Here is a 25,355-nt window from a genome sequence, read left to right as displayed (position 1 = left end):
TCAAGATATGCTTCGAAAAATTTTCTAAGGAAATCTCCATCAAATTAATCCTGGATTTTTTCTCCAGAGATGTCTCCAGAGAATTGTCAATTTTGTAAATTTTTAAATGGAAATCAAAAAGTAATTTCTGATGAAACTACTACATCAAGAGTCCAACCTTGAAAAGTCTATGAATTATATAAAATGATTAGAGTAATGTGGGGCAAAAGTTCGACACATAATCTATAATTTTCAGAAAAACTATAACAGTTAAATAGTGATAAATATCAACATATTGGCTACAATGTTTCTGAACAAACTTGTGGCAAAAGATTTGCCCATTTTTAATCAAAATACCTTTGGGACCCAGATAGCCGTAGCGGTAAACGCGCAGCTATTCAGCAAGACCAAGCTGAGGGTCGTGGGTTCGAATCCCACCGGTCGAGAGTCTTTTCGGGTTGGAAATTTTCTCGACTTCCCAGGGCATAGAGTATCTTCGAACCTGCCACACGATATACGCATGCAAAAATGGTCATTGGCATAGTAAGCTCTCAGTTAAAAACTGTGGAAGTGCTCATAAGAACACTAATCTGAGAAGCAGGCTCTGTCCCAGTGGGGACGTAACGCCAGAAAGAAGAAGAAGACCTTTGGTTCACCGTAAAATGATGTTTGCACAAAAATACACACTAAATTAGGGTTAGAATTTTTTTTAAAGTTAGGAATAATTCCAAAACAAATGAGAAATCTTTGTGACTTTTTCACACGATTAAGCACATTTAACTGAACTTAAGTGTACTATGTGGGATTTAGGCAATTTTCCAGTTAATTCGTGAGATAATATATAGCTCGAAGTTTTGCCCCGCTGATTCGAACTTTTGCAACACAATGGGCCAGAATTCGTTTTCAAACATTTATTTAAAAATTAATATATCTCAAAGCATCCTTACGATAGGGACTAATAATGTTTTATTTTCCTTTTGGTCCATTAATGAAAGTTCGATCGGAAATTACAATTTACGATTTAAAGGATATTTGGACTAACATTACTTGACTAGTATTATACGCATAACTGTCTCATATCAAACAGTTTATTTTTACGCATAGTTGGTCGATCGCATGATTCTTCTAGTTCTTGGAACCGCAGTCATCGATTAGAAAATAACAATAGTTCCATATTTTTCATGTTGGTAACACCCCTTAAAGCATCAGTAAGCATTTTGATTTCGAGTCCCAAACATGGCTTGTTGTATATCAAACTTACAAACCAAGTCTTAAGTTCGAGCATTTTTGAATAACTTGGCCACATCCTGGGTTGTTCCTAATACCCGGTTCCCTGGTGGAAGTGGCCATTATATTGGCGATTCTGAAACCTGGTGACATATCAATCTTCATGAATTTGCAAATCATGTCATTCAGGATTGTTCCAGATGCCCGGTTGCCTGAGGCAAATGGTTACTAAATTGGCAGTTCAGGAATTTGCAAATCAAGTCTAGTTTTTGAATGTTTAATAAAACATAAATACAGAGTTTCAAAGGAGCTTTTGAAGTAAGAAGTATGTTCTTTTGATTAGATACAACTTAGATCAATACTAGCTCATAGGTTTTAGCGAAACAGAACCGCCTACAGCACTTATATGAAGTTTAAACCACGACTCTCCAGACTGAGCCGTTTTTGTTTCTACAATATGTTTAAGTCTACAGCGCTCAAGGTGTAAATCCATTGTATCATTTGCGTGGGCGAATGTTCGAGACAAGGCCTGTGAAGAATCTCACCCCATCGTTGACGTTTTAAAAACATTCATCACAAGAGTAGAAAGTAATAGATAAAAATCAGTGACAAAGTGTAAAACAGAGTCTAAACTGATTCAACAACACAATTAAAAAATAAAATTTTTGTTTCCTTTACATTTTTCATATGAAAATTACCATAAAACATGGTATAACTATTTGCTCATTTTTTATGGGCCATACTGCAAATGGTGAATATATTGAAGCATCGAAAACTTAGTTGCGACGTATCAATCAGAAAGATCAGATCGTGTGAAGATTTGTGTCGTGAATTCTGAGCTAAATATTTACTCCGCAGAACAACCTTGAAATTCGCAGATGAGTTTCTGTCAAGCCTGCTGGAAGAGTCGATATAGTCGATATTTTTTACCTCTACTAAATCTTATTAAGTCTGTAACTAACTTATTCACTCTTTCTTTCGCTAACACATACTTTTTATTATCGTCTCACATACAGAAAACTTTGCTGTATATCTCACACATAAAATCGTATTTATTAAATTTCCCATATGTGGCTCCATTTTGACACATGTCACGTGAGCCTTCATTTAGTGCCTCAAAATAATCTAGAGGATATAAATCCTCTACATTTGGTACAATCTATTCGTAAGAACGGTCATCTACAACAGTATGCTCACCACATAATTGATCATTACTATCAGTGGGACTTTTATGCGTAGAAATTCATCAGAACCCCCGTACTTCTAGGCATACCCGACCAGTGGATTGCAACAAAATTGCAGCACAATTATATCGAGATTTGTTACAAATAACAAATTTTGTTTCATTTTTGTTAGAGGCACATTGAGTTGATGCAGGAAATTATAACATAATTAAAACAAAATCAGTTATAATAACAAAGGCTGTTTTAAATTTGTTTCAATTTAAAACATAAATATAACACATTTTGTTATAAAAAATTGAAAGCAATTGCCAATTTAGGAGCCGAAGATAAATCTCTGACCGAAACTGGTTACGTTGGCCTATATTGACCAACGGGATTTTCAAAGCGAAAAAATGGTTATAGCTCAGTTTTGATATTTTACACACATAAAATGGATTAAAACCTTGCATTTGACATATTTGTAGTATAAATACGACATCCCATTTATTTATTGACATTTTCTCTTATGCTGGCCGAAACCGATGCTTTTACCCTATGGAAAATTACAAAATGAGGTATATTTTTGTTTGATTTGAAACATAATGAGTTACATTTTTGTTTAAATTATAACACATTTTGTTTCAATTTTGTTTAGTGTAGAGGAAATTGTGTTATAATTTTTGTTATTTTAACTACTAATGAGTCAAAATTTTAACAAATTGTGTTACAAAAACGCGCTAACTGAGAAACAAAATCTATTACAAATCTGTTGTTATTCGTCGGGTCGGGTAACAGTCCTACTTTGAATTTAGGAGCAAATTGTACTTTTTCCTGTAATTCAAACTCTTGATTCCAAAGAACACGCTAATCATTATACTATTACAACGATTTTATCAAAATTGATCACAAACGTGGTCAATACGAGGCTTAAATGTGTTAAAGCATCAAAACGCCTTTTTCTCGGTTGCATATTTTGGAACGTGGGACAATTATGCGTAAAACGGCAGTAAAAGTCTTGAGAAGAGTATTTTGCTGCACTGTACTGTATTTGAAGAAAAATCAATTGAAAACCTTGATAATATATTGCATGTGAAAAATGTGAAACTTTGAGCTAACTTCCAAGCCGATTTTACATGATTTATTGCTCGAGAATTGCTAGAAATGCTTGACATGCTTGGAATCCCTGGATGAAATGCTGTAGAAATGTCTGAAGGAGCTTCATGGGGAATCCCTGATCAAATGTATTGAGAAAACCATGGAAAAATTCTAAATACATTTTCTGGAAGAATACATTTTTCTAGCGAAACTATTGGGAGAAATCGTGGAAGAATACCTTAAAGAACCCATAAAAAAATTCTGGCAGAATAACCGAAAAAATCGGCTTAGTACAAACACACGTTAGAACGAAGAGAACAGCTAAGTGGCCTACATTATATTATTATTCAAAAGATCATGGCAATTAGTTGTTTTTTTTTTTAAGAAATAAAATCGTCAAATTTGTATCACAAGCGTCATAAATGCGACATAAAATGGCAAAAATATTTATGATATATTTTGGCCGCCAGACTATACGAAAACTGCCCATAGTGCCGTCGTCGTCGTCGTCGTCACCATCGTTAGATATGCCGGTCCCAGACAGCCAGACGGAAGACGTCTGCCGCCCGAGGGACGACATTCCTTTTATGGCCAGAGTACATCACTCAGACACTCTTCTAGACAGCCGAAGGGTGCGAAACCAAGAATGCACTAGGAAAGCTAAGAGGAATGTGCAAAAAAGGATACTTACATGCCACCGAATCATGACGTGTGTCACTTTGTCGTCTGTCCGCACCGAAAGCACAAAGTCGCCCGGTTTGCTCTGAGATTCGCGCACTAGGAACGAGCCATTCTTGCCCCGTTCCAGGATCAATCGTTCCGCTTCCTTGCCGGACAGGTTACCGTGGAACCACCTGTGAAGTGGAGATGAAAGGAAGAAGGTCATAATTAGTCGAATTGAGTGAAAATGTGTCGAAGATAATTCGTGAAGAGCAGGATTGTAAGTTGGAAACATAATTTGCTGAATTATTGAAAGTTTATGTCACTTGGGACTTAATTACAAATGCTTATTTGGCCATTAGTCATAGAAAAAATGTTAAAACTCGACTGGTCCTTAAATTCTATTCATACTTCTAATTATGTTCTAACAACAATAATGATGCATCGATATGAAAACTTATGAAAAGTAAACAAATCCTCAATTTTAGAGTCTGAGTTCAACTGTATTTTAGTTATGTTTTACGGTTTTACTGTTCGTTGTTTTTTATTGTTTTATACTAATGTTTACTTTTTAAACTATTTTTACTCTGTTTTTCATTGTTTTAAGTATACTGTTATATGCATTCCGTATTTCGAAGCAACACTCTTTCATCCGTTTTTCCACGTTACGTGACAGTTTCAAAATTCACTTTCTTTGAAGGAAGTAACGAATTCAGAGATACACCTTTCCTTTTGTTCGTGGTGGCAATCAAATTCAGAGAAATTGATTGTGATTGTTTTTTCTCAAAACGGTGTCCAAGATGGTAGTAATTCTTGGGCACCGTTTTAATAAAATTTCACTAAAGTTCCTAACAAAAATCGAACTTATATAGAAAATAACACTAAAAACAATTCTTTTTGTTTTAGATAATATCAAAATTTCAATCACAGCACGCTAGTGTAGGCCAATAGATCTTAAATTAGCTCATCTAAACATGTATTCAAATAATTTCCTTAGTTAATTCACAGTATCCCCATTAGAATTATTGTCCTCATTTCACTCGAAAAACAACACCAAAGATTTTGAATTTCATTTACTGATTCAAATTGATGCACTTTCAACTAGTCAAACGTACCCGAAATCTGAACAATCACAAAAACCAACTCCAACCGGCGTTCAATTCCAGACGTAATTCACTTTCGTTCTCGAATGCGAATCGAAAACAAAATCCACAACACTCCGACTGCCAACCCACAACTCTTCGACGACCACAAGAAGCTCTGAATAAACCGACCGTTCGTTCAATCGACTGAGATAATCACCGTGTGTGCGTACAAAAGTTCGCACTTGTTTCTCGATTCCGATGGTTTCGATAGTGAGACTGAAACTGACTGAGCAAAGCGCTGCGAAGCGCACAACGACAAAGCCTCCGTCCAGTTTTGGTCGGCATGCCCTCCGAGGAGAGTCCGTCAATGGGGGAACCGATTCACCGAGATGTGATTCACCCTTGCTTTACAACTGCAACGGAGTGGAGCCGTTATTCATTCACCTGGTGGGATGTGACTCAGATTTCAGTTGAGAGACATAGCTTGCTGGCGCAGAATACATTCAGCGAGGTGAAATTTGATTCACCGTTCTTATCAGAATTCATAAAATTTTTCACATACAGTTACAGACAGATGACAAATTGAAAAAAAGATTGATTTTTAAACTTGCAACCATGAATCGATCGTATAGCCTTTCAAAGCTAATAGGTGCACGAAAACGGTAAAATGGTGAGCCATCGACTGTGAGAAAGAGAGAAACTGACCGATGAGTGATGAGAGTCGGTGAGTATGGGTTGTGAGTTGAGCACGGCTGAGACTAGCAGCTGCTGACTAGAGGTTTGACTAGCGATGAGCGACTGTTTCCATACCAAACAAAACGGGGTATGAGGGGAGACCGCGGCCATTGATTGGGGAAGGGTGGAATGGAGGTCGTAGGACAGGTTAAACGATGCGGTCAACCAGCCATGGTGTGAGAATTTAGCGACATGGGTTGAAGTCGATGGGGGTTAGACACTGTTTGCAATGATTGTTTCATCGAGGGTTCGTCGCTTACACTTCAGTTCAAAGGCATTGAAATCTATGAACTGAATTCGTCAATTTCTAAGGATGCCTCTTGATATTAATATGGCTTGTTGAACAATTCAGAAAATTAGAATGAGTAGAACCTATAGATTGTTTTATGGACAAAGTATGTAGAGATAATTGTGATGTTCAGTTTTAATAATTTAGAACAATCTATATAAATAAAAATGGAATGGTGTTTGTATGTCACGAAATGGCTTTAGTACGGGCTATTCGATTTTGAAAACTCTCTCTTTGCTATATTCCTGAAGTGTTTCGACGTGTTTGTGTTTATAAAAATCACAGGATATTCTACGGGAAAGTTGTTAAATTGGGAGTGAACGGAACTGTCATTTTGCATGGGACGTACATAGCGTTTTTTCAGCAGCCTTCTTGATGGCAGGACGAAATTTGCCGGGACCACTAGTCTTGAATAAATTTGCTGATAAAAATCGTTTTTGAATAATATTGTTAGCCTGAAGCCTTTGAAAACAAAAATGAAAGGAACCTAAGCAGGATTTACGCTAAATTCACTCAGAATCCTTAGCAGGATTCACTGGGAATCCTGAGCAAGATTCACTCAGAATTCTGAGCAGGATTCACTCGGATTCTGGGATTACTCGGAATTCTGAGCAGGATTAGCTAAGAATCATGTTTAGGATTCACCCAGAATTCTAAACAGGATTCACTCGGAATCCTAAGCAGGATCCACTCGTAATCCTGAGCAGGAATCACTCGGAATCCTGAGCAGAAGTCACTCAAAATCCTAAGCAGGATTCATTCAGAATCCTGAGCAGGATTCACTTGGAATCTTGAACAGGATTCACTCAGAATCCTGAGCAGGATTCACTCGGAATCCTGAGCAGGATTCACTCGGAATCCTGAGCAGGATTCACTCGGAATCCTGAGCAGGATTCACTCGGAATCCTGAGCAGGATTCACTCGGAATCCTGAGCAGGATTCACTCGGAATCCTGAGCAGGATTCACTCGGAATCCTGAGCAGGATTCACTCGGAATCCTGAGCAGGATTCACTCGGAATCCTGAGCAGGATTCACTCGGAATCCTGAGCAGGATTCACTCGGAATCCTGAGCCCTATTCACTCGGAATCCTGAGCAGGATTCACTCGGAATCCTGAGCAGGATTCACTCGGAATCCTGAGCAGGATTCACTCGGAATCCTGAGCAGGATTCACTCGGAATCCTGAGCAGGATTCACTCGGAATCCTGAGCAGGATTCACTCGGAATCCTGAGCCCTATTCACTCGGAATCCTGAGCAGGATTCACTCGGAATCCTGAGCAGGATTCACTCGGAATCCTGAGCAGGATTCACTCGGAATCTTGAGCAGAATTCACTCGGAATCCTGAGCAGGATTCATTCAGAACCCTGAGCAGGATTTACTCAGAATCGTCAGCAGGATTAACTCGAAATCCTGAGCAGGATTTACTCGAAATCCTGAGCAGGATTTACTCGGAATCCTGAACAGTATTCACTCGGAATCACTGGCAAATCTGAGCAGGACTCACTCTGAATCCTGAGCAAGATTCACTCGGAATCCTGAGCAGGATTCACTCGGAATCCTGAGCAGGATTCACTCGAAATCCTGAGCAAGGTTCACTCGGAATTTTGAACAGGATTCACTCGGAATCACTGGCAAATTTGAGCAGGTCTCACTCTGAATCCTGAGCAGGATTCACTCGGAATCCTGAGCAGGATTCACTCGGAATCCTGAGCAGGATTCACTCGGAATTCTGAGCAGGATTCACTCCGAATCCTGAGCAGGATTCACTCGGAATCCTGAGCAGGATTCACTCGGAATCCTGAGCAGGATTCACTCGGAATCTTGAGCAGAATTCACTCGGAATCCTGAGCAGGATTCATTCAGAACCCTGAGCAGGATTTACTCAGAATCGTCAGCAGGATTCACTCGAAATCCTGAGCAGGGTTTACTCGAAATCCTGAGCAGGATTTACTCGGAATCCTGAACAGTATTCACTCGGAATCACTGGCAAATCTGAGCAGGACTCACTCTGAATCCTGAGCAAGATTCACTCGGAATCCTGAGCAGGATTCACTCGGAATCCTGAGCAGGATTCACTCGAAATCCTGAGCAAGGTTCACTCGGAATCCTGAACAGGATTCACTCGGAATCACTGGCAAATTTGAGCAGGACTCACTCTGAATCCTGAGCAGGATTCACTCGGAATCCTGAGCAGGATTCACTCGGAATCTTAATTAACTCAGCTTCCAGAGCAGGATTCCCTCGGAATCTTGAGCAGGATTCACTCGGAATCCTGAGCAGGATTCACTTGGAATCATGAGCAGAATTCACTCGGTATCCTGAGAATGATTCACTCGGCATCAAGAGCAGGATTCACTCAGAATCCTAGCGGGATTCACTCAGGAGCCTGAGCAAAATTAACACAGATTCCTGTGCAGGATTCACTCGAAATCCTAAGCAAGGTTCACTCGGAATACTGAACAGGATTCACTGGCAATTCTGAGCAGGATTCATTCAGAACCCTGAGCAGGATTTACTCAGAATCCTGAGCAGGATTCACTCGAAATCTTGAGCAGGATTCACTCGGAATCCTGAACAGTATTCACTGGGAATCACTGGCAAATCTGAGCAGGACTCACTTTGAATCCTGAGCAGGATTCACTCGGATTCTGGGATTACTCGGAATTCTGAGCAGGATTAGCTAAGAATCATGTTTAGGATTCACCCAGAATTCTAAACAGGATTCACTCGGAATCCTAAGCAGGATCCACTCGTAATCCTGAGCAGGAATCACTCGGAATCCTGAGCAGAAGTCACTCAAAATCCTAAGCAGGATTCATTCAGAATCCTGAGCAGGATTCACTTGGAATCTTGAACAGGATTCACTCGGAATCCTGAGCAGGATTCACTCGGAATCCTGAGCAGGATTCACTCGGAATCCTGAGCAGGATTCACTCGGAATCCTGAGCAGGATTCACTCGGAATCCTGAGAAGGATTCACTTGGAATCCTGAACAGGGTTCATACGGAATCCTGAGCAGGATTCACTCGGAATCCTGAGCAGGATTCACTCGGAATCCTGAGCAGGATTCACTCGGAATCCTGAGCAGGATTCACTCGGAATCCTGAGCAGGATTCACTCGGAATCCTGAGCAGGATTCACTCGGAATCCTGAGCAGGATTCACTCGGAATCCTGAGCAGGATTCACTCGGAATCCTGAGCAGGATTCACTCGGAATCCTGAGCAGGATTCACTCGGAATCCTGAGCAGGATTCACTCGGAATCCTGAGCAGGATTCACTCGGAATCCTGAGCAGGATTCACTCGGAATCCTGAGCCCTATTCACTCGGAATCCTGAGCAGGATTCACTCGGAATCCTGAGCAGGATTCACTCGGAATCCTGAGCAGGATTCACTCGGAATCCTGAGCAGGATTCACTCGGAATCCTGAGCCCTATTCACTCGGAATCCTGAGCAGGATTCACTCGGAATCCTGAGCAGGATTCACTCGGAATCCTGAGCAGGATTCACTCGGAATCTTGAGCAGAATTCACTCGGAATCCTGAGCAGGATTCATTCAGAACCCTGAGCAGGATTTACTCAGAATCGTCAGCAGGATTAACTCGAAATCCTGAGCAGGATTTACTCGAAATCCTGAGCAGGATTTACTCGGAATCCTGAACAGTATTCACTCGGAATCACTGGCAAATCTGAGCAGGACTCACTCTGAATCCTGAGCAAGATTCACTCGGAATCCTGAGCAGGATTCACTCGGAATCCTGAGCAGGATTCACTCGAAATCCTGAGCAAGGTTCACTCGGAATCCTGAACAGGATTCACTCGGAATCACTGGCAAATTTGAGCAGGACTCACTCTGAATCCTGAGCAGGATTCACTCGGAATCCTGAGCAGGATTCACTCGGAATCTTAATTAACTCAGCTTCCAGAGCAGGATTCCCTCGGAATCTTGAGCAGGATTCACTCGGAATCCTGAGCAGGATTCACTCCGAATCCTGAGCAGGATTCACTCGGAATCCTGAGCAGGATTCACTCGGAATCCTGAGCAGGATTCACTCGGAATCCTGAGCAGGATTCACTCGGAATCCTGAGCAGGATTCACTCGAAATCCTGAGCAAGGTTCACTCGGAATCCTGAACAGGATTCACTCGGAATCACTGGCAAATTTGAGCAGGACTCACTCTGAATCCTGAGCAGGATTCACTCGGAATCCTGAGCAGGATTCACTCGGAATCTTAATTAACTCAGCTTCCAGAGCAGGATTCCCTCGGAATCTTGAGCAGGATTCACTCGGAATCCTGAGCAGGATTCACTTGGAATCATGAGCAGAATTCACTCGGTATCCTGAGAATGATTCACTCGGCATCAAGAGCAGGATTCACTCAGAATCCTAGCGGGATTCACTCAGGAGCCTGAGCAAAATTAACACAGATTCCTGTGCAGGATTCACTCGGAATCCTAAGCAAGGTTCACTCGGAATACTGAACAGGATTCACTGGCAATTCTGAGCAGGATTCATTCAGAACCCTGAGCAGGATTTACTCAGAATCCTGAGCAGGATTCACTCGAAATCTTGAGCAGGATTCACTCGGAATCCTGAACAGTATTCACTGGGAATCACTGGCAAATCTGAGCAGGACTCACTTTGAATCCTGAGCAGGATTCACTCGGATTCTGGGATTACTCGGAATTCTGAGCAGGATTAGCTAAGAATCATGTTTAGGATTCACCCAGAATTCTAAACAGGATTCACTCGGAATCCTAAGCAGGATCCACTCGTAATCCTGAGCAGGAATCACTCGGAATCCTGAGCAGAAGTCACTCAAAATCCTAAGCAGGATTCATTCAGAATCCTGAGCAGGATTCACTTGGAATCTTGAACAGGATTCACTCGGAATCCTGAGCAGGATTCACTCGGAATCCTGAGCAGGATTCACTCGGAATCCTGAGCAGGATTCACTCGGAATCCTGAGCAGGATTCACTCGGAATCCTGAGAAGGATTCACTTGGAATCCTGAACAGGGTTCATACGGAATCCTGAGCAGGATTCACTCGGAATCCTGAGCAGGATTCACTCGGAATCCTGAGCAGGATTCACTCGGAATCCTGAGCAGGATTCACTCGGAATCCTGAGCAGGATTCACTCGGAATCCTGAGCAGGATTCACTCGGAATCCTGAGCAGGATTCACTCGGAATCCTGAGCAGGATTCACTCGGAATCCTGAGCAGGATTCACTCGGAATCCTGAGCAGGATTCACTCGGAATCCTGAGCAGGATTCACTCGGAATCCTGAGCAGGATTCACTCGGAATCCTGAGCAGGATTCACTCGGAATCCTGAGCAGGATTCACTCGGAATCCTGAGCAGGATTCACTCGGAATCCTGAGCCCTATTCACTCGGAATCCTGAGCAGGATTCACTCGGAATCCTGAGCAGGATTCACTCGGAATCCTGAGCAGGATTCACTCGGAATCCTGAGCAGGATTCACTCGGAATCCTGAGCCCTATTCACTCGGAATCCTGAGCAGGATTCACTCGGAATCCTGAGCAGGATTCACTCGGAATCCTGAGCAGGATTCACTCGGAATCTTGAGCAGAATTCACTCGGAATCCTGAGCAGGATTCATTCAGAACCCTGAGCAGGATTTACTCAGAATCGTCAGCAGGATTAACTCGAAATCCTGAGCAGGATTTACTCGAAATCCTGAGCAGGATTTACTCGGAATCCTGAACAGTATTCACTCGGAATCACTGGCAAATCTGAGCAGGACTCACTCTGAATCCTGAGCAAGATTCACTCGGAATCCTGAGCAGGATTCACTCGGAATCCTGAGCAGGATTCACTCGAAATCCTGAGCAAGGTTCACTCGGAATCCTGAACAGGATTCACTCGGAATCACTGGCAAATTTGAGCAGGACTCACTCTGAATCCTGAGCAGGATTCACTCGGAATCCTGAGCAGGATTCACTCGGAATCTTAATTAACTCAGCTTCCAGAGCAGGATTCCCTCGGAATCTTGAGCAGGATTCACTCGGAATCCTGAGCAGGATTCACTCCGAATCCTGAGCAGGATTCACTCGGAATCCTGAGCAGGATTCACTCGGAATCCTGAGCAGGATTCACTCGGAATCCTGAGCAGGATTCACTCGGAATTCTGAGCAGGATTCACTCCGAATCCTGAGCAGGATTCACTCGGAATCCTGAGCAGGATTCACTCGGAATCCTGAGCAGGATTCACTTGGAATCTTGAGCAGAATTCACTCGGAATCCTGAGCAGGATTCATTCAGAACCCTGAGCAGGATTTACTCAGAATCGTCAGCAGGATTCACTCGAAATCCTGAGCAGGATTTACTCGAAATCCTGAGCAGGATTTACTCGGAATCCTGAACAGTATTCACTCGGAATCACTGGCAAATCTGAGCAGGACTCACTCTGAATCCTGAGCAAGATTCACTCGGAATCCTGAGCAGGATTCACTCGGAATCCTGAGCAGGATTCACTCGAAATCCTGAGCAAGGTTCACTCGGAATCCTGAACAGGATTCACTCGGAATCACTGGCAAATTTGAGCAGGACTCACTCTGAATCCTGAGCAGGATTCACTCGGAATCCTGAGCAGGATTCACTCGGAATCTTAATTAACTCAGCTTCCAGAGCAGGATTCCCTCGGAATCTTGAGCAGGATTCACTCGGAATCCTGAGCAGGATTCACTTGGAATCATGAGCAGAATTCACTCGGTATCCTGAGAATGATTCACTCGGCATCAAGAGCAGGATTCACTCAGAATCCTAGCGGGATTCACTCAGGAGCCTGAGCAAAATTAACACAGATTCCTGTGCAGGATTCACTCGGAATCCTAAGCAAGGTTCACTCGGAATACTGAACAGGATTCACTGGCAATTCTGAGCAGGATTCATTCAGAACCCTGAGCAGGATTTACTCAGAATCCTGAGCAGGATTCACTCGAAATCTTGAGCAGGATTCACTCGGAATCCTGAACAGTATTCACTGGGAATCACTGGCAAATCTGAGCAGGACTCACTTTGAATCCTGAGCAGGATTCACTCGGAATCCTGAGCAGGATTCACTCCGAATCCTGAGCAGGATTCACTCCGAATCGTGAGTAGGATTCACTCCGAATCCTGAGTAGTATTCACTCGGAATACTGAGCAGGATTCAATCAGAATCTTGAGCAGGATTTACTCAGAATCATGAGCAGGATTCACTCTGAATCGTAAGCAGGATTCACTCAGAATCTTGAGTAGAATGATGAGCATGATTCACTCGAAACCTCCTGAAAAGGATTCAGTTAGAATCCTGAGCAGAATTTACTCTGAATTCTGAACAGGATTCATTCAGAATCCTGAGTAGATTGATGAACATGATCCACTCAGAATCTTCAACGGGATTTATTCAGAATCCTGAGCATGATTCACTCAGAATCATAAGCAGGACTCATTCAGAACCCTAAGCAGGACTCATTCAGAACCCTAAACATGATTTATTCAGAATCCTGAGCCCTATTCACTCAAAATTCTTAGCAGCATTCACTCATTATCCTTAGCAGGATTCACTCAGAATCCCGAGCAGGATTCACTAAGAATCCTGAGCAAGATTAGCTCAGAATCCTGAGCAAAATTTACTCAGAATCCTAAGCAAGATAAACTCAGAATCCTGAGCAGGATTAACTCAGAAATCAGAGCAGGATTCACTCAGAATCCTGAGCACGATTCACTCAGAATCCTGAGCAGCATTCGCTCATAATCCTGAGCAGTGTTCACTCAGTATCCTGAGCAGGATTCACTCAGAATTTATTAAGAATCCTGAGCAGAATTCACTTAGGTTCCTGAGCAGCATTCACTTAGAATCCTGAGCAGCATTCACTCAGAATCCAGAGCAGGATTCATTCAAAATGCTGAGCAGAATTGACTCAAAATCCAGCAATTTATTTAATATCTTATTGCCGGATTCAGCCAGAATCCTGAACATGATTCACTCAGAACCCTGAACAGGGTTCACTTAGAGTCCTGAGTATGATTCACTCAAAATCATAAGCAGTATTAACGCAGAATCCTGAGCAAAATTCACTGAGAATCCTTAGCAGTTTAACTCAGAATCCTGAGCAAGGTTCACTCAGAATCCTGAGCAGGAATAACTCAAAATCCTGAGCAATTAATCAGAATCTTGAACAACATTCATTCATAATCCTGAGTAAAATTCGCTTAGAATCCCGAGCAGGATTCACTGAGAATCTTGAGCAAGATTCACTCAGAATTCAGAGCAGAATTCATTCAGATTTTCTTGCAGGTTTCACTCAGAATCCTGAGCAGTATTCACTCAGAATCCAGAGCAATATTCACTTAGAATGATGAGCATGAGTCACTTAGAATCCTGAACACAATTCTTAGCACTCAGAGTTCACTTAAAATTCTCAGTAGAATTTATTTAGATAAAACGCAATCTAGAGCAATTCTTATACAAGAATTCAATTAGAATTCCGTTTCCTGAGCAGTATTAAGGCTGGGGTCAATCCATTATCCTTAATAGGATTTCATTTAGATCTTATTAGAATGCTGAACAAGGTACCTCCATAATTTATCATCCTGATAATATTTTTTTAGAATCCTGAAGTTGAGAATTAGTTTATAGACAAGTGAAAGAATTCATCACTATGAAAAATTCAGTTCTAATTGATTCTTTACACCAACTGAACAAAAAAAAATCTTCTCAACAAAAGCTCCTCACAAGTGCAAAGCTTGGCCTAGCCGTGTCGCCAATCGATTCAATCCTCGTCATCCACCTCACATCAGTTTCCTTCCGATTCGCAGCGCAATCTTCCTTTCGCGTATCGACCGACAACCAAACGTCCATTCAAAGTACCTTCCACCAAGTTTGCTCGCTTCTCTCGTTTTAAACCAAAGGGGACGGACGGAACCGCGAACCAAATAAGGCCACCCGCCACCTCAATCGATCGTGTGACATCACATTTCGACGAGCAAAGCAAGCAAACAAGCAACCACCCCTCCAAAAGAGGGAAACCGGTTGTGCTCGATTCGGACCGTATGGGAAATCTGTCCCTTCCATCGCCATACAGAATGGTGATGCTCGTAGAATTGGACGGACGAGCAGATAATTATCTCGCCGATGACAGCAAACGTGCAGCAGGGTCAACCTGTGTTCGTAAGCCTTTCATGTGTCGATTTGGTCGACGAACCAAATCCCAGCGGACAACATATTTCACAATCCAAGTGTGATGAGAAAATATGCAACGTTTTTTTGTTTGTTCACGAGCCTCACATAGCTGAAAAGGTCCACCTCAGGCCAGGTTGATTCGCCAGCAGGTGTAGCCCAACAGCTACTCAATTTCAGATCAACAGAACGTAAAACGGTCGTGGAGTCGTGTTTCGCGTGGACATGGTGCAGTTGGGGATGTCCATTCAATTAACATTCTAATAAACGATTTTAAATAGATGTTTAACTACCCTGACGAAGGTCACTTTAGAGCAGTCGAAACGTCCAAAACTTCGGAAGAGTTCGAATTTCACCTTTCGACTAAACCATCACGTCCTGAACACCCCTAGCTCATCTCGAGAGCTGCCGGAATGCGATTGAAAGGGACGATATGCCTGATTGCGCTCGGAAAGAATTCGATAAGGTCAAGGTCACCAAACGGTATATATAGCTGCTGTTGTCGTCGTCGTCGTCGTCGTCGTTTGTCTGGAGTTGAATGAGCGGAGGCCGCTGCTGCCACAACAACGAGCCGGTTGCCCATGAAATGTGGCTATTTATGTTTGCTCAATGCATTTGCATATCTACCGATTTGTGTCGGGTGCACCTCAGTTCTGGGTTATTTGACAGGTGAAATGCGCCGGCTTCATCGATTGGAGCGACCGAGTTGTTTGTCGTCGTCCGTTTAACTGCGGTAGAGAGCAGCGCAGTCTGTCTGTTCTAAACCGTTTCTGGTGCTCTTGATTGATAGCCGTTTGACTTGAGAGGAGCTAATTGCCATAATCAGCCGGTAGAGGTTAGACCTGTTTTAGGTGGCAACGGAGGCAGCGGCGACGACGTTTTGAGACGATCATGTTAGGAATAACAGCAATTACAAACGTCGGATGACCGACATCGACTATGAGATAAGAGATAATTATGGCGACTGAATGGGTCAATATGGGTCGTGTGATGAATCGGAAAAGCCCGATGTCCTTGTCTAGGATTTTTAAATGCATTTCCTTATTCATGAATAGCATAGGTTTCGTAATCCTTGGTTTCATCAGCATTTTAACATTCATGTGCTTTTTTACTGATTCTGATTGAATTTTGTTCAGGATTCTGAGTATATCTTACTCACGACTCTAAATTAATCATGCTTACGATTCTGATTGATTCCTGTTTAGGATTCGAGATGGGTTCTGAGTGAATCAGGGTTCTGAGTGATTACTGCTTAGGACTCTGAGTGAATCCTGCTGAGGGTTCTGAGTGAATCCTGATCAGGATTAGCAGTGAATAATGCACAGGATTTTGTGTGAATTATGCTCAAAATTCTGAGTGAATCTTGCTCAGGATTCACAGCGAAATCAGTTCAAGATACTAAACCTGCCAAACCTGCTCGGGATTCTGAGTGAATCCTGCACATTGTTATGAGTGAATCCTGCTCAGGGTTCTGAGTGAATCCTGCTCAGGATTCTCAGCGAATGCTGCTCAGGATTCTGAGCTAATCCTGCTCAGGATGCTGAGTGAATCCTGCTCAGTGTCCTGAATGAATAATGCTCAGGATTCAGAGTGGATTCTGCTCATGGTTCTGATCGATTCCTGCTAACGATTCTGAGTGAATCCTGATCAAGGTTATGAGAACTGCTCATGATTCAGGGCAAATCCTGTTCATGATTCTGAGTGCACCCTGTGCAGGATTCTGAGTGAATCCTGTTCAGGATTCTGAGTGAATCCTGTTCAGGATTCCGAGTGAATCCTGTTCAGGGTTCTGAGTGAATCCTGTCCAAGGTTCTGAGTGAATCCTGTCCAAGATTTTGAGTGAATCCTGTCCAGGATTCTGAGTGAATCCTGTTTAGGATTCTGAGTGGATCCTGTTCAGAATTCTGAGTGAATTTTGTTCAGGATTCTGAGTGAATCCGGTTCAGGGTTTTGAGTGAATTTTTTTCAGGATTCTTAGTGAATCCTGTTCAGGATTCTGAGCGAATCCTGTTCAGGTTTCTGAGTGAATTATTTTCAGGATTCTGAGTGAGTCCTGCCCAGGATTCTGAGTGAATCCTGCCTAGTATTCTGCTCAGAATGTTCAGTGAATCTTGCTCAGAGTTCTGAGTGAAACCGGCTCATGACTTGAGTGAATCATGCTCATGATTCTGAGTGAATCCTGCTCAGGAAATGATTTCAATCAGCAAAACCAGAGAATTAATAATCTTGAGCAGAATTCGCTAAGACTCTTAAGCAAACAATCCTGAACAGAATAACAGTGTTTCCTAAACAACAATTGCTCACTCTTTTGTTTTATTTAATTTTTTTTATTAAGGCAAATTGTGGTTTGATTCTCACAATTTGTTACGCATATAGAGTACATATGATATGACTCATCCCCGCAAACTTTTACCTTGATTAAATCGCCATACTACTCCACCAAAAAAACGCTTCTAAACCGCCAAACACGGCGTTGCCGGCCGTGATGCAGCGCATCGGAACGCCGAGGTCTGCCTCGAATATGACTTTTTCGTACTTGATGGCGCTCAATTTTCTGTTTGTTTTCGGCTTTTTTATTTTTGAAGCGGACATTCTTTTGCATCACGCTTTTGCTTTGGCACCTTCGAACTCTGTCGTCGAGGGGCCGAAAAATTTCACAATCCCCGATCTGCCTAAACCTCGACGACGAAGACCGCCTAGGCCTAGCAGTAATATTGGACGCGGTTCAGAGGAACTGCCGGTTTTAGTATTCGTCAGGCGGTGACTTGGTTTACTGCTCGATCTGTTCGTCGACAGTGGAATACTAATTCGACCTGGTACTCGATTGAATTCCAAATCGGCAGTACGCGCAAATATTTCCGAGACATTCGAGAGGCAATTCCGATTCGATTGGAACGCACCTGAAATAAATTGATCGTCATTTGGGACCCATAAATTCGGAACTGTGGCACCGTGAAAAGTGCATCCGATCAGTGGAGACTTCTCGAAGGGGACAACAACGGGTTCGTCGCTTGATCTGCGATCGATGTCGAACTACGTTGCACTATGGGTAATCAAGTGGAAAAAATCGGAGATTTTCTTGCTCGAAAAAGAGTTCATCATTTAGTTATTTAGTTCATGCTTTTATTGAGATATTCCTGAAATATCACAGTAAAATCTTTTATACGTTTGTTAGAAGAGCATGTCCACAGTTACACAAAACAACAATTTTTGTCCGTCTGATTTCATGCAAGCTGACCATAGTGCGTGGTCACTGTTTCAGTTGTACTGGCTTGATCTTAGTCGCAATTCCATCGCCCACACACAACACGCCCACTGCCCAAAACTGGATTTGTGAAGCACGTTGCTGCTGGTTGTTGTCGCCGGCATTTTTGTTTTTCTAACTGGTGATTTGTTTGGATCTGACTGACGCACGATGTTTGTCACTTTCCGCCGTAGAGGTCACTTCCGATGCGCAATTTCCGCTTCGATCCAGTTTGAAGCCGGGAAGTGGGTGTTGTGGATGCCAATTTCCCCCCGGGCCGATAACACAATCTAAGGAAGTTGATAGTTATTCTGGACAGGGAGCGAGAGCAGGCCCTGCAGCTGTCGAAACAATGATTAGTTTCCACACTATGGAGATGATGATAGCTGATGGAGATCGTGCTTTATCGTCACCGAGCAAATAGAGCTAACCGTTTGGAGTAGATGATAATCATCGGCAAATACAGAGGGAATAATAACTTGAGCAATATCTTCACGGTCGATGGGCTGGGCATCCGTGCGTGGCGATGATCACGTGGTTGAGAAATATGGGGATGTTTGCTCGATATATGGAAGCGATAGTTTGCGATTAAGGTTCGGCAAGACATTTAAATATGTGGGTCGATAGTTGCGAGGGATTCCCACAAATCGATAGTTTCAACTTGCTTGTGATATGGATTGTTTTCAGATTCAATCACGATGATAAATGTTCTGAATTCCAAACCAGACGGTAGATTTCTACTCATGAACATCACTTCAAGATATATCGACAGAATTTTATGGACCATTTTTCACTTCTTAGTGACTACGATTTGTTCAAAACTTTACAGCCTAATCAACCCAAGGAATTGACACAAACATTTGAAAAATAAATTTTTGAGACCTTCATTGAATCATAAAATCTTCTGAGAAAATATTTTTTTCAGGATGGGTCAGTGTTGTAAGAAACTCAAATTATCATAACTCATGATTTTTTTTTTCATGCGTGAGTTGTCAATCACGCAACTCAGTGGTCAAAAAATCATTGATGAGTTGGCTCATCTGTTTGACTGATTGTCTCGTATATCCAAAGTTTACTCACATAAAGCGATGATTTCTTGTTAGTCTGGTAGAATTATAGTAATCATTTCTAACGTAACCAACAACATTCGGCTTTCACGAGTTTTTGACAGTTTGAGTGTGATTGAGTTATTTTGCACGAAAAACTCAAACATGAGATTTTCGAAGCAGGTTTCTAATGAGTTTGCTCTCGCAGGAGAGCTCATTCATTGAGATTTGAGTGTGAGCTTGTCAGCACTAGGACGGGTTGGTCATTTCTAGAACAGCGGGGTTAGCATAATAAATGGTCTTGAAAGGATACTCGGGACTCTTCACAGGTCATCGGACAGGGACACTGCTCTCTGTATTCGAACCGATCTGTGGACTAAAGGCGACGTTTCCTGCTCAGAATTATAAACGAATCCTATTCATGATTCAAAGTGAATAAAGCAATTCTTGAAAAATCCTGCTCGGCATTCAGAGCGCCTGAGATAACTTCGCTCATATCTCGAAGCAAATCAGCATCTGAAATGAGTCCTGTTCAAGATTCGCAGCTGTCCTGTTTAGGATTCGAAGCAAATCCAACAGTATTTTAGTATTTTTAACCAATTCTACTCAGAATTATGAGCAATCTGTTCAGGATTCTGATCAAAATCGAATCGAATCGAGCTCAGGATTTGGAGCGAACCCTTTTGAGGAGTCCGAACAATTCTGCTCTAATTTCTAAGCAAATCCTGTTTATGACTTCTGCTCATGATACAGAGCGTATTCCGGATTCTGAGCCAAATCTTCTCAGGATTCTGAAAAAAATCTTATCGAAATAAATAAACGAATAGGGGCAAATCATTCGGAAAATTTGTAGCAAGTCCCATTCATGATTTTGTGCGATTTCTGCTCAGGATTTTCAGCTTAACCTTTACGTACCCGACCTCCGACAAGGCATTTCCAAATAACTGCCATTTCGTCAATTTCCGTTCGATCTTTTTTTCGGAACCACGCTCAGTTGACTTTAATAGGTACCAGTTATTTGACGTTTATGGACAATGCTGAATTCGGGACCAAACCGAAGATATTCCGGGTTGTACTGGGTTCACGAGTGTGCCAAAGTTTGGAAATGTGATTATTATTTTATTTATTGCAGTTACAACACCGAAGTTTATATGTAAAACGAAAGGTGATGATCGATTGTCATCATTATAAAATAATTTGAATAAGTCGAACGTTCTGGAACACCGTAGACGGTTCCGCAACGGTCCCTTTGGGAACATTTCCGTTTCCTGTCCAGAGCATACCGTGCGACGTATCAATCTTCATGAAGTGGGGAGAACATGTCATGTAAATGTAGAAAAAACTCAGTGCTAATAGATTTGTCCACTCCAGAGCACCTGCGACATTTCCAAAGTTTGGCACACTCGTGACCTCAGTACAGCCCGGAATATATCCTGCATGGCCCCGAATTCAGCATTGTCAGCTTAAAGTGATTATTTTTGAGAAGCAATAGAGTTATTCTGCTTACACTTACAATTTATTTACCCTACAAAAATTCATGCATGAGCTTATTTGCCTGTAAATCTAAATTCAAATAACACGTATCTTTTTTGGAACAAATTTACTCATAGAAGAAGGATCAAATTTACTTCAAAGAATTACACTCAAAATTTATTTTACCCGAGAAACTACGTAAAACCCTTTTTCATAAATATACATATATGCTTATAAAGCAAAATTCAAAACTATTGTGTTTTGTTTTTTCAACATCAAATTGATTGTAGAAGTCAATACGACCAATGGATTACAACAAAATTTTGGCACAATTATATAAAGATTTGTTACAAATATCTAGTTTTGTTTCATTTTTGTTAAAATAACTTTGAATTGATGGAGAAAATAATAAAATAATTAAAACAAAATCAGTTATAATAACAAAGACTACCTAAGGTATTTCAAATTTGTTTCAATTCATAAAATAATTATAACACAATTTGTTGTAAAAAATTGAAAGAAATTTCATAACATTTTTTTTTAAATTATAACATTTTTTTATAATTATGTTATGAAAGATAACAAAATGAGTTATATTTTTGTTTGATTTGATACATAGTGTGTAGCATTTTTGTTTAAATTATAACATATTTTGTTTTAATGTTGTTGAGTGTAGAGGAAATTGTGATATAATTTTTAACTACTAACTACTAATTGTGACTACTAACCAGCCAAAATTATAACATATTTTGTTACAAAAACGCGCTACCTGAGTAACAAAACCTGTTACAACTCTGTTGTAATCCAAGAAACTACGTAAAACCCTGTTCAATAAACATATACGCTTGTAAAGAATTATTCAAAGCGATGGGGTATGTTGTTTTTATTTTCAACATCGAATAGATTGTAAAAGAAACTTGAGAAGTATAGTAATACCTCGATATAACGTAACTCGATTTTTCTTTTCGTTACGTTATATCGAAGCAAAACCTTTTTTTTCGAAATTTCATTCAACGTGTATTGTTTGTTGAGTAAATGGATCTTACATTGATATTGTTGAACTAGTAGGTACTTTTAGTTTATCTTAATCCTTAAACAAACGTATTCAGGTAAAATCTTTGGAGGAATCCTTGAACACTCGGATCTTTCAGAAATCTTCGAAAGAGTTAATGTTGGTCAGTCCATGAACATTTTTAGCAGGCAATTATGAAAGTTCAAGAATTTTGTTATGACGAAGACTCCTAAAGCAAATATTTTTGTAATTTTTTGACAGAATTTTAGAATGAATGTCACAAGAATTTTAAAAATATGTTTTGTTTTTCACAATTCATAATGAAATCACTAGAAAACTTCATTAAAAACAAGAACTATCTTTGAGGAATTTTCCATGCAAAAGTTTCTAAACGAATACGTGGTAGAATTATTGGCAGTATTCTAGGAGAATTTTCTGGGAAAACTGAGGAATTTGCCCAGTTTTTAAACGAATCCCTGAATATGTTTTTGTAATAAAAATTATCCATAGAAAAATTTCTAGAGTTATCGTCTTTAAGAATTACTTGAAGAATTCAATGAAAAAGAATCATTGTGAAACCTTTTTGAAGAAAACCCAGATAGAATCAATGGAGGATTATATTTCACACAGAATCCTTGAAGAAACTTAAGTAGTACATATAATGGTTTTTGCATTAATATTTGGCGAAAGTTCTACAGATAATTATAATCAAATTGCTGGCGAAATGAAAGAAAATTGTTTTTTAAGGTTTTCGGACGAACACCTGTACAATTTTTTGAATTTTTGTTCAAAAGGGCTGCTGGAAGAATTCATGAAAAATTGCTGAAATGTTGTATGAATCTATAGACTCCGGAAAATATAAGGTTTCATATACGGAATGGAATTCATAGTTGAATCCACTTTATATCCTGGAGAAATTACTTGGCGAAATTTTTGTACAAAGGCACAGTAGAATTCAGAGTTGCGTAATATCGAGGTTACGTTATATCGAGGTATGACTGTAATCGAAATATTTGATTACACTCAAAATTTATTTCACCTAAGGAACTAAGAAAAACCCTTTTGAATAATCTCGAAAAAAATGGCAGATGAAGTAGACAGTGGTACTGTGCAAGAATTTATGGCTGGAATCCAGTAAAAAGTTAGAAAACTCAACCGGAAAACTGAAGATGCTCAGGATTCAATAAATCGTGTTCAATATCCTTAGCTATTCTTATTCAATTTTCTACGATCTTTTCTCGGAATTAGAGATATCATATCAGTGTTCCATTGAAATGCCCTCGAAATTGGTTAAAAGGCGTTAAGGCGACAGAATTCTAAAAGAAGAATGTCGAAGTTTGATAATCTAGTTCAGGGTATTCAAAGTTGAACGCAAATTGTCTATCGTTAAAATATCCTCGAAGCTCTGATATATCTTTCATCTGAATAAATCGCAAAATTGGTCATCGCCAAGTGTATCCCGCTCGTACTGTGCACGAACAGCGAGGTTGCGACCAGCAACATTGGAATTACGAATATGTTACAAATAAATCTTATGGCCACAAGCTCTGCTTTAAATGTCTGCTTTTCTTTTGTCTAGCAGTTCAAGATAGGATTGGTGAGATCATTTTATTATATGTTACAATTTTTTTTTTAAATGAATCCTGCTCAGGCTTCTGCGTAAATCCTGCTCAGGATTCTGAGTGAATCCTGCTCAGGATTCTGAGTGAATCCTGTTCAGGATTCTGAGTGAATTCTGTTCAGGATTTTTAGTGAATTCTGCTCAGGATTCTGAGTGAATCGTGTTCAGGATTCTGAGTGAAACTGGTTCAGGATTTTGAGTGAATTCTGCTCAGGATTCTGAGTGAATTCTGCTCAGGATTCTGAGTGAATTCTGTTTAGGACTCTGAGTGAATTCTGTTCAGGATTCTTAGTGAATTCTGTTCAGGATTTTGAGTGAATTCTGCTCAGGATGCTGAGTAAATTCTGTTCAGGATTCTGAGTGAATTCTGTTCAGGATTATGAGTAAATCCTGTTCAGGATTCTGAGTGAATTCTGTTCAGGATTCTGAGTGAATTCTGTTCAGGATTATGAGTGAATCCTGTTCAGGGTTATGAGTAACTTCTGTTCAGGATTCTGAGACAATCCTGATCAGGATTTTGAGTGAATCCTGTGCAGGATTCTGAGTGAATCCTGTACGGTATTCTGAGTGAATCCTGTTCAGGATTCTCAGTGAATCCTGTTCAGGATTCTCAGTGAATCCTGTTCAGAATTCTCAGTGAATCCTGCTCAGGATTCTGAGTGAATCCTCCTCCTGCAACTTGTCTATTGTTAAAATTCTCCTCTGATATATATTTCATCTGAATAAATCGCAAAAGTGGTCCAATAAGTTTAATGGCCAAAAGCTCTGAATTGAATGTCTGCTGTTTTTTCGTCGTGCAGTTCAAGATAGGATTGTTAAGATCATTTTATTATCATTTTATTATAATATACAGTCGATGAGAATTATTGATGCAATGATTCGAGTCATCAAGTACAAGAAGCCATTGAATATATGTGATTGATGAGATTTATAAGAAGAAATAGGCGAGATCAAAAGCACTGGTCATATTTTTAGTACAAATTTTCTTAAGTAAAGCAAACACCCTGTTCAGTACTTTAACCTTGATCATGATCAGTCGCAATAATGTGTTTCCACGTAAACAATCCATTGAGAGAGGCTCAACTGATCAAATCTGTTTTCCTTTTAAATTTGAAAACTCTTCAAACAGACAAAGCAAATCAACAGAAACGATCCTCCTCTTATCATGTCGCTTACAAACACACAAACCCCCAGGATTACCATAACGCTAAATGCCATAATTTGCTGTGCTATTTGATGTCATTGTCCAACCCATCCCCATTAGCGCCATTAGCCATCCCGGTGAAGCGAATCGATCGATCGTGCACCACATCCCACGCACAGCCCTCCCTTGAAATGAAAGCGTGACTTTACAACGATCCACCCCGAATGACGATCATCGAAAACAGCTCCATTTTTTTTTGTCTTCACAAAAATTGGGCGATCGACCGATCCCGCATTTATTGCGACTCTGGATTCGCTTTCAACCGTGACAGAAGCGAAACCGCCGGAGGTGCAAAAAAAAATTCCTAAACTTTCGACTACCACCTTGGCGAAC

General features: G+C 40.8%; 1 protein-coding gene across 5 annotated transcripts in view; it reads right to left on the bottom strand.

Annotated features, from left to right (window-relative positions):
- LOC5570773 (tyrosine-protein phosphatase corkscrew) overlaps positions 1 to 25,355 on the bottom strand; it is a 438,185-nt gene that overhangs the window by 66,554 nt on the left and 346,276 nt on the right. For all 5 annotated transcript variants that reach the window (XM_021849370.1, XM_021849372.1, XM_021849371.1 and 2 more), the window contains one exon: positions 4,156 to 4,318. In XM_021849370.1, coding sequence (XP_021705062.1) covers positions 4,156 to 4,318 — 163 coding nt within the window. The remainder of the gene's footprint in view (positions 1 to 4,155; positions 4,319 to 25,355) is intronic.

The sequence above is a fragment of the Aedes aegypti genome, chromosome 3 (assembly GCF_002204515.2).
Source record: "Aedes aegypti strain LVP_AGWG chromosome 3, AaegL5.0 Primary Assembly, whole genome shotgun sequence".
NCBI classification, from domain to species: domain Eukaryota; kingdom Metazoa; phylum Arthropoda; class Insecta; order Diptera; family Culicidae; genus Aedes; species Aedes aegypti.
The sequence above is the reverse complement of the archived record's forward strand: the minus strand, read 5'-3'. Positions and strand labels throughout refer to the sequence as shown.